At 42.2% G+C, this 10283-nt stretch overlaps 1 protein-coding gene across 2 annotated transcripts; it reads right to left on the bottom strand.

Moving 5' to 3' along the window:
• Positions 1-330: 330 nt before the first annotated feature.
• Positions 331-6599, bottom strand: LOC311129066 (cystatin). 2 transcript variants are annotated; one of them, XM_084161335.1, is made up of 3 exons: positions 6284-6599; positions 1001-1111; positions 331-674 (listed from the first exon to the last, which is right to left on the bottom strand). In XM_084161335.1, exons 1-3 carry the CDS (start codon positions 6488-6490, stop codon positions 594-596), a joined length of 399 nt encoding a protein of 132 aa, XP_084017461.1. In that variant the 5' UTR covers positions 6491-6599; the 3' UTR covers positions 331-593. The 2 variants fall into 2 exon arrangements, with proteins under 2 accessions (XP_084017461.1, XP_084017460.1); XM_084161334.1 differs by lacking the exon at positions 6284-6599 and adding an exon at positions 2671-5219 and having other exon boundaries at positions 1001-2177.
• Between the last annotated feature and the right edge of the window lie 3684 nt (positions 6600-10283).

Genomic DNA, 10283 nt, shown 5'->3' with positions numbered 1-10283 from the left:
GAGGCCCCCATTAGCCAGATAATGATCATTTTTCGCAACACAAAAAACTAGTTACAGGCCCACTGGGCTAAAAACCGACCAACCCATCTGCCTTTTGCCAGATAGCCAGCTGCCCCTGCTTAAATGTGGAATGTATGAGCCTTTATGATGTCTTATTATATTTTCATCTGTCCCGTCCTGTTTTCTGTGGTCTATGTGACTCATTGGGCGTGACTGAAAGTTGTATTTCTCAACCGTGGACACATTCTTGTGAAAATAACACATCTATAGCTTACTTTGTAAAGGAGTGGTTTGGGCATATGCCAACAAAATTAGACAAATAACTACATGTAAATGTTCCAAAGCATTTCTTTATTTAGGTAACTGTTGCATCATTTTAATACTACATTTTCAAGATAGCAGTGTTTGTATTAAGTGCTTATATTAGTGTGGGAATGCAATACGTTTTAAAATCAGTTATTAGTTGGATTCTCTGAATATATCCTTGAGAAGGAGGTTGAACTGCATTGGTAAGACTAACAAATAACACTAGATAATACTGGTTATTTGGTAGACTAGACATTGATTGAAGTCTTCTTCTCTTCATTGTGTCTTTACTGCTTGCACTGGTTCTTGACCATCTGGATTTCGCTCAGCCAGGGGCGGCTCCACACCTCGAAGGTGCACTGGTAGGGCTGAGGAGACAGAAAGCAACATGAAGCAACATGAGTTGGCATAATAACATAACCTTTCAGCAAGCAGAACGCTTGACAAAGGGCTTGTTCGACATTGCAGCCGACTGCCTGAACTACAAATCAACTTGCATCATAAATAACTATTCATTATCAGTCAGTCACAATTCACAGTTTTGATGCTCTCGAACACGGCCAAAGGCTGCACACACATTAGTCTATATACACTGAGTGTACAAAACATTATTCCTAATATTGAGTTGCAGTGCCAGTCGCCTGAGCACAAACCGATCCGGGACCAGGCTAGTCTAGGCCCTAGTGGTCCTTACCGCAGCCATCTCCGGGTCCTTGTGCACGGAGCAGACCTTCTCAACACCTCCCTTCCTGCACGGGGTCCTGGCCATCTGCACTGTGAAGATGTACTTCATCCCAGATACCACCTGTAGACAAGAGGCTGGGTTACAAGAGACTGGGATACAAGAGGCTGGGATACAAGAGGCTGGGATACAAGAGGCTGGGATACAAGAGGCTGGGATACAAGAGGCTGGGTTACAAGAGGCTGGGTTACAAGAGGCTGGGATACAAGAGGCTGGGATACAAGAGGCTGGGATACAAGAGGCTGGGTTACAAGAGGCTGGGATACAAGAGGCTGGGATACAAGAGGCTGGGATACAAGAGGCTGGGATACAAGAGGCTGGGATACAAGAGGCTGGGATACAAGCGGGTGGGTTACAACAGGGTGGAATACAAGAGGGTGGGTTACACAGAATCCTTTTAATCATGGCCATCATGTCATGGGATCATATCATTCACATATACAGTAATCATATCTGCTTTCAAAGTAATTTTCCAAGTTTTACTGATTGTCCATGTCCTTTTAGATTAGGCCATGGTGGCAGTCTATATCTGCTCTTTTGCCAACTCCTTACAGAACTGTCATGCAAAACAAAGCACATTATAGCACAAACACTGGCACTCAGGCTATGAGGTCAACTAACAGAGCTGGTAAACAGCATTTAGGCCTAATCCTAGAGTCTCTTTTCCCTATCATGCACTGATGATAAATAATTGAACAGGTAAAACCAGAATCCCTGTCACGATCAAGGTAAGGAACAGACCAAGGCGCAGCGTGATGAACAAACATACTTTAATTAGTTAAAGTTTTAAACATGAAATACAAAACAAGAAACGACTCGTGACGTCCACGGTATCAATGACCAAACACGGAACAAGAACCCACAAACACAAAGGGAAAATAGACAGTATAAATATGGCTCCCAATCAGAGACAACCAACGACAGCTGACACTCGTTGCCTCTGATTGGGAGTCACTCTAGCCAACATAGAAATAAACACACCAGAATTACCAACATAGAAAAACACATAGAATGAACACACCCTGGCTCAACATATAGAGTCCCAGAGCCAGGGTGTGACAATCCCATCCACGATCCTCCCCTTCTGCTTGCTACTATGTTGTGTTCTCAAATCAGCGCAGATGCTTGCCTGGTTTAGAAATGAATAGGGTTACCAACATATTCAAATAATGACTGACATTTTTATTAAAAACTTTATTTTGATATATTTATTCATACTACTTCATCCTTCCACAAGCTATAGTCCCGACACAAATCTAAGGTTGCTACCCAAGCTGGCTGGTCGTTCGTTCTATCGGTTCGGTTGCTAGAGACGTGACCCAGTCGTTCGTTCTAAATGTTCCTTTGCCATACTGGCTGGCAATGTTCTTATCCCTTGCTTGCTAGTTTGCCAACTACAGCTAACTTACAGTCACGTCAAAAAGTGCAGCCAGAATAACAGCAAAGTAGCTGCATTTGCATTCGCTTAAGCTGTATTCTAGTGACATTTATTTGGATACATCCATAACAATGAGCTAATGAGGCGCGATTTCGCCAGGCATAGAAAACGTGCTCACTTGTCAGGACACTGTTGTTCAGAGGAGCTAGCCAACAACACAGCTAACACAATCGTTTCGTTTTACCTTTTTTTCCCTCCGATTTCTTTGTATATTTCCATACAAATTATGCCAGCTGATTCATGATTTCGACTGGCTGAGAAACGCTGCCTGTCTGTCCGTCTCATCCCAACTCCCGACACATTCATTACTATGGGACAGCTGGAAATCGAATCTGAATATTGAAACAATGTTGCAAATGTTGGAGAGACACAACAAAGTTTATACAAATCTCCACTGTTGAAAACTAAATGTCAGTCTAAAAGAAATGTGAGATAATAATAATAAATAATAATAATAATAATAATAATAATAATAAGCCATTTAGCAGACGCTTTTATCCAAAGCGCCTTACAGTCATGCGTGCACACATTTTTTGTGTATGGGTGGTCCCGGGGATCGAACCCACTACCTTGGCGTTACAAGCGCCGTGCTCTACCAGCTGAGCTACAGAGGACCACAGATAATGTCTAGATGCTTTTTATAGTGGAGATCAAGTTTATAAATTGCATGGCTGGGCTAATGAGCCAGTGGATTGCACAGTTAGACATAACAGAGTAAAAAGGCATTTTAACGTCATAGATTTAGCCGGTGGTAACTTGTGGAATAGATACCGGCTGGAATGCGGTTTTAACCAATCAGTATTCAGGATTAGACCCACCCATTGTATAATTCCTGACAATAAGATACATTTACATTTTCTACCATTTACATTTTCTACATCAGTCATTTAGCAGACGCTCTTATCCAGAGCGATTTACAGTTAAATGATTAGGCCCATTTCACTTGAGGAATGAAACATGAGCAAACTACCCAGTAAGCACGGACCCGATGTATTTTGGGCGTCTATGTTTGGTTCAGATTTGGTCCAGCCCGGAACGGCCTTGATTTGGTCCATATCTGAACATATCATAGACATCTATGTTTCACAAGTTTGGACAGCACAGCACAGTACAGTAGAGCGCGGTACGGTACAGTATAGTAGAGCGCAACACAGAACGGTAGAGCACAGCACAGTACAGCACAGTGTAGCACAGTAAGCTATAGTACAGTAGAGCGCAATACAGCACGGTACAGTAGAGCGCAACACAGCACAGTAGAGCGCAACACAGTACGGTACAGTACAGCACAGCAGAGAAAATGAAGTATAGTTCAGTACAGTACAGTACAACACAGTATAATGTACCATATTGTACCCTACTTTACTCTACGGAATTAAACTATATTGTACTGTACTTTACTAAATAAACCTCTGTACTGTGCCGTACTGTACTGTGCTGTTCAAACTTGTGAAACATCGCCTCGATGTCTATGATTCTTTCAGATTTGGTCTGGTCAGGACTGACCAAATTTGTACATGTTTAGGGCAAAGCTCTTTAGAATAATACCCAGCATGCTTTGTTAGTTTTTTACATTTTGGTCATTCAGTTTATCCAGAGCGACTTACAGTCAGTGCATTCAACTAAGCTAGATAAACAGTATATCAGTAATTGCAAGAAACAAGTATTTTTGTAACCGTTCCTAAGAATGTCATTGTAGTTGGTTTATTATTTTGGTTGGGTTATTTTGAACATCATCGCTGCCAGCTTTAAAGCTTTTTGAAAAAGATAACATAAGTGCATGTGACAGATGGGAGGAATGTATTATTATAATAAATATGCCATACTGCAATCTTCAGTTTGCTAATTTATTTTATTTTGAATTAAAAATGTTGAATGTGATAATGCTTTCTTCATTGACATGTACAGTCATGGTCAAAAGTTTTGAGAATGACACAAATACTAATTTTCACAAAGTCTGCTGCCTCAGTTTTGATGATGGCAATTTGCATATACTCCATAATGTCATGAAGAGTGATCAGATGAATTGCAATTAATTGCAAAGTCCCTCTTTGCCATGAAAATGAACTTAATCCCCAAAAAACATTTCCACTGCATTTCAGCCCTGCCACAAAAGGACCAGCTGCCATCATGTCAGTGATTCTCTCGTTAACAAAGGTGAGAGTGTTGACGAGGACAAGGCTGGAGATCACTCTGTCATGCTGATTGAGTTAGAATAACAGACTGGAAGCTTTAAAAAGGACAGTGGTGCTTGAAATCATTGTTCTTCCTCTGTTAACCATGGTTACCTGCAAGGAAACACGTGCCGTCATCATTGCTTTGCATAAAAAGGGCTTCACAGGCAAGGATATTGCTGCTAATAAGATTGCACCAAAATCAACCATTTATCGGATCATCGAGAACTTCAAGGAGAGAGGTTCAATTGTTGTGAAGAAGGCGTCAGGGCGCCCAAGAAAGTCCAGCAAGCGCCAGGACCGTCTCCTAAAGTTGATTCAGCTGCGGGATCGAGGCACCACCAGTGCAGAGCTTGCTCAGGAATGGCAGCAGGCAGGTGTGAGTGCATCTGCACACTCAGTGAGGCGAAGACTTTTGGAGGATGGCCTGGTGTCAAGAAGGGCAGCAAAGAAGCCACTTCTCTCCAGGAAAAACATCAGGGCAGACTGATATTCTGCAAAAAGTACAGAGATTGGACTGCTGAGGACCGGGGTAAAGTCATTTTCTCTGATGAATCCCCTTTCCGATTGTTTGGGGCATCCGGAAAACACCTTGTCCGGAGAAGACAAGGTGAGCGCTACCATCAGTCCTGTGTCATGCCAACAGTAAAGCATCCTGAGACCATTCATGTGTGGGGTTGCTTCTCAGCCAAGGGAGTGGGCTCACTCACAATTTTGCCTAAGAACACAGCCATGAATAAAGAATGGTACAAACACATCCTACGAGAGCAACTTCTCCCAACAATCCAAGAACGTTTGGTGACGACCAATGCCTTTTCCAGCATGATGGAGCACCTTGCCATAAGGCAAAAGTGATAACTAAGTGGCTCGGGGAACAAAACATCGACATTTTGGGTCCATGGCCAGGAAACTCCCCAGACCTTAATCCCATTGAGAACTTGTGGTCGATCCTCAAGAGGCGGGTGGACAAACAAAAACCCACAAATTCGGACAAACTCCAAGCATTGATTATGCAAGAATGGGCTGCCATCAGTCAGGATGTGGCCCAGAAGTTAATTGACAGCATGCCAGGGCGGATTGCAGAGGTCTTGAAAAAGAAGGGTCAACACTGCAAATATTGACTCTTTGCATAAACGTAATGTAATTGTCAATAAAAGCCTTTGACACTTATGGAATGCTTGTAATAATACTTCAGTATACTATAGTAACATCTGACAAAAATATCTCATAACACTGAAGCAGCGAACTTTGTGAAGACCAATACTTGTGTAATTCTCAAAACTTTTGACCACGACTGTAGATATAAGTGAATGTACAGTTGAAATTTTTCCATAGAAACAATGACAAAAGAAAGTAATTTCAACATTCATAAAATACGCATTTTCAACTTCCATAAATTAGGTATATCCAACTTCCGGAAAATAGGTGTTTTCAACATCCTGAAAATACCTTTTGTCAACATCCGGAAAATACATATTTTCAATATACATTCAGAACCAACAATGAACCTAATTTCGACGTCTGGAATATACGTATTTTCAACGTCATTTTGTTCACTGGGTAGACTACACAATAAACTACCAAAATGATCTTGTCGTTGAACTAATAAAGGGAAGAGGAACTGACCTGTCTCTGCGCTTTGACAACTTTGGCCACCTGCCTGACAAACATGTCGTTTGTTTTCTTGTTGTGTTCGACCACGGCGAACTGCAGGGCGTTTCTCATTCCTTCTTCGTTCATATTTGCGTCCATGGGGCCTCCGATCAAACCGGCGCTCGCCACGGTAAAGGCCACCGCGAGCAAAGGAACGACGATCTTCCATTCCATGTTCATTTTCCCGTTTGATATCTATTTTAATTGCAACTCCGATCGTATCACGTAAACAACAAATCCTTGCCTCAGACGATTTATGCTCTTATATAAACACGGTGACGTCACTTTCTGCTTGCTGAGGGGTGTGGCTTGATCTTGATTCCATCAATCACTTCAACCCAAAGTTAACACGTAGCTAAGTGCGTTTGTTTTGCAGAGCAGCTTACCCGGTTTTGTTTGCCTGGTTGTACAGCTAAATAAATCATTGAAAAATACTGTATTATTAAACGTCACATGAGACTCTGCTCACCAATGTATTTCTCAAATCTAAACCTATTATATATATATATATTATATATATAAGCGATAATAAACTAAAAAGGCCTAGGATTTATTGCCTATTATTGCATGGCTTTAAGGATTATTGGCTAGTTATACATTCTAGTACAGGGGTATTCAACTCTTACCCTATGACAGGGAACATCAACTAGATTCAGCCGCAGGCCGATGTTTTGTTAAGCGGATGGTCAGGGGGCCGAAACAAATTGACTGCAAGAAGCCCAACGAGTTATAATATTTGGCAAAAACATAATTTCAAACCTTGCTTACATTTGTATACGATCACATATCTCTGTATTAGAATGTATGTATGAAAAAAAAAATGCACTCTAACTGTAAGTCGCTTTGGATAAGAGCGTCTGCTAAATGACTAAAATGGAAATGTAAAATTATGCGTGGTAATACTTTGGAACAGATTTCCTAAATTAAAATCACTTGGAGCCAATTTGCTGGTGTTTTTAGTATTTTCTGTCTCAAAAATAATGAACTCATTCACGGGCCTCCAGTTGAGGAACCCTGCCCTACAAGGTATGGAACCTGCTGGTTTTATACCTGATAATGAATTGCACTCACCTGTGTCCCAGGTCCCTCGTGTCGTTATTCAAAGTTCTAGAATACTTTACATGTACAGCTGGGGCCTGTTGCACAAAAGTAGAATTAAGACATCCGGGATAAATGACTCAGCTGAGCTCAATGAAGCCAAAACATGTGCGTCCAGGCTTAATTGGTTGCACAAAGACCAAGCCAGGATGAGCAGACACGGATTCATTAAGCCAGGTGAAACCAATCCTGGATAGGTGCGCGCTCACGGCTCACTCAAATAGACCCCGCCACAGATCACAGATTAACTGATTTACCATGGCAACTAGAGCCGCGTACTTTTCCCCGTCGGAAGCACAAATCCTCATGGAGGCATACGAGGAGGTAAAATATATAATTAAGAAGAAAGGCAACACCGCCACAGTGATAAAGCAAAGAGAAAAAGCGTGGCAAAGTATTGCAGACCGCCTGAATGCGTAAGTAGTGCACAATTACACACTCACCGCTCCGCTGAAACATCACAATTACAATTCAAATATTTAATTCACATCTCCAAAAATGCAGTTGTACTGTAATTATGAAACGGTTAAATTTTTAATTGAAATGCACTGCAGATATGAGTGAAATTGTGTAAAGTAACTCCATCACACTGTATAAAGCTATGATACATTTTTTGATATTTTTACTGAAAACAAGACAAAAATACCAAGTAATTTTTTGCAGTGTGACTCCATTAAATGTGTGTGTGTGTGTGTGTGTGTGTGTGTGTGTGTAGATTAAACATGAACGGGCCAAAACGGACATGGCAGCAGGTCAAAATCAAATACAAGAACATTCTGCAGAATGGTATGGTCCCTGACTAATATTTAACAAAGCACAAGCATATATTGTACCCAGAAGGTGCCTGCTCACACATTGTCTGTACTGTTTTAGCAGTGAAAAAGAATACCCACAGACAAGGCACGGGTGGTGGGTCACCAAAGGCTGACCTTACCCCAGCAGAGGACATGGCCTTGGAGCTAAATAAAGGCAGGCCCGTCTTAGAGGGGATCCCTGGGGGGAAAGAGACGAGCATAGGTTCCTCCCAAGATGCCACCCGCTTCATTCAAGGTATGTCCTTCCATCTCTACATGGGATACAACCACATTCATATTGAATCAATTTGGACTGTCTGACTTTGGTTTACCTATTGCCTTGCAGTGTCTGGCAGCACTGTGTTCCTGTTAGAGCCACCAGCACAAGCACCAGACGATGCTGATCCAGTGAGTACTCCATCAAAGGCATACTGTAGGCCTGGCATGTCTTGTCTACTAGCTTCAATATGAATCCGATTAAATGTGATAGGGTGAAGGCCCCAGTGCAGCAGCAACAGCACATGATGGAGACGATGATGAGGAGGAGACCATCTCTCTGGATTCCAGAAGGCATGAGGTATCATGTTAAGACTGTGAAAGTACTATTTACTCTACAATGGTGAGGAGTCCTCATCAAAATCAAAAAATCTAATTTCTTTTACAGGACCCAGATGCTATACAGTGGGAAAACCAGCCTGGCAACATAGTGCGTATTAATAAAAGGACACCACATCCTGCCAAATTCCAGCTGCGCTAATTGTATTGTGTTCACAGAGCTCACAAGCTATCAGAAAGTTGTATGGCAACCACCTCCGGCGCCAAATAGAACTGGCAGACATAGACATTCAGTACAAGAAGAAAAAGATGGAAAATCTTGCACTGGAGTCCGAAATAAAAAAGAGGACAATTAGGAAACTGGACCTTGAAATAAAAAAACTTGAGAGGGAGGTGAGATATGCCTTCAATGTACACTGTATGCTAACTGTAACACAAATGTATTAATCATTATTTTTCTTTCCTCCCCCAGCTCCAAGAAGATGACACAGCTCAAAATAAAAATTTGATATATTCTCGTAAAGTCAAGTGAGCCATGACATATGAGCTCTTATTGTGAGCACACAGGACGGTGGCATCTTTCTAAGGTTTTTTTTATTTTCCCAGCAATCAGTACAACCAAGTCATCGTTATAAGGCATCGCCCTCTTTTGCCCACCCCCCCAGCACCAGGTGTGGCCACTAGCCTATATGAAGGCCCAAAATTGTGTGTTCCTTTCTGCTCTGACAATGGCATGCCCATTCGTGCGAGATGTGGTGGATGAAGAAGCACTTGTGCTGAGGAGAGCCTTCAGGCGAGAAAGGGTCTTCAGGGACCGGTTGGACCCACTGGCCTTCCCTGATGACCATCTATATGAAAGATACAGGTTTTCTGCAGATGGCATCAGGTATCTATGCAGACTACTGGGTCCCAGGATTAAGCACCGCACTGCACGGAGCCATGCACTGAGTGTGGAGCAAATGGTTTGTGTGGCCTTGCGCTTTTTTGCTAGTGGAGCCTTCCTGTACTCAGTGGGGGATGCAGAACAGCTGAACAAGGCCACAATTTGCCGCACAATAAGGAGTGTGTGTCTGGCTATCAAAGCATTAGCAGATGTCTTCATCTCCTTCCCTGGCCACAGAAGACTCTGTGACATCAAAGAGGAGTTCTATAGGATTGCAGGTAAGAGGATCTACAAATTACAGGACAACTGTTAACACATAGTAGGATACTCATTACTTTGTGTGACAGGTTTCCCCAATGTCATTGGTGCAGTGGACTGCACACACATAAGGATAAAAGCCCCCTCAGGTGCCCATGAGGCCGATTTTGTGAATAGGAAATCCTTTCACAGCATTAATGTTCAGGTGAACATAACTTTTTGATATTGTCCATTGACGAACACTCTGCATTGCCAGTGATGTGCATTGATTGGTGTAATATTCCTCATCTTATGATTTCAGATGGTCTGCAATGCTGACTGTGTGATCAGCAATGTTGTGGCAAAATGGCCTGGCTCAGTCCATGACTCCAGAATCTTTCGGGCC

The sequence above is a fragment of the Coregonus lavaretus genome (genome assembly GCF_964263955.1).
Source record: "Coregonus lavaretus genome assembly, chromosome: 1".
Classification (NCBI taxonomy): Eukaryota; Metazoa; Chordata; class Actinopteri; order Salmoniformes; family Salmonidae; genus Coregonus; species Coregonus lavaretus.
Note: the sequence above shows the minus strand (reverse complement) of the source record. Positions and strands in the feature narration are given on the sequence as shown.

What these genes read in the sequence shown, in the direction of transcription:
- LOC311129066 (XM_084161334.1), bottom strand. Translation starts at nt 1,462, where the DNA reads ATGATGGCCATGATTAAAAGGATTCTGTGTAACCCACCCTCTTGTATT. An exon ending in AGGACCCGGAGATGGCTGCG is followed by an intron (nt 675 to 1,000) that starts GTAAGGACCACT and finishes CTGTCTCCTCAG; the next exon opens with CCCTACCAGTGCACCTTCGA.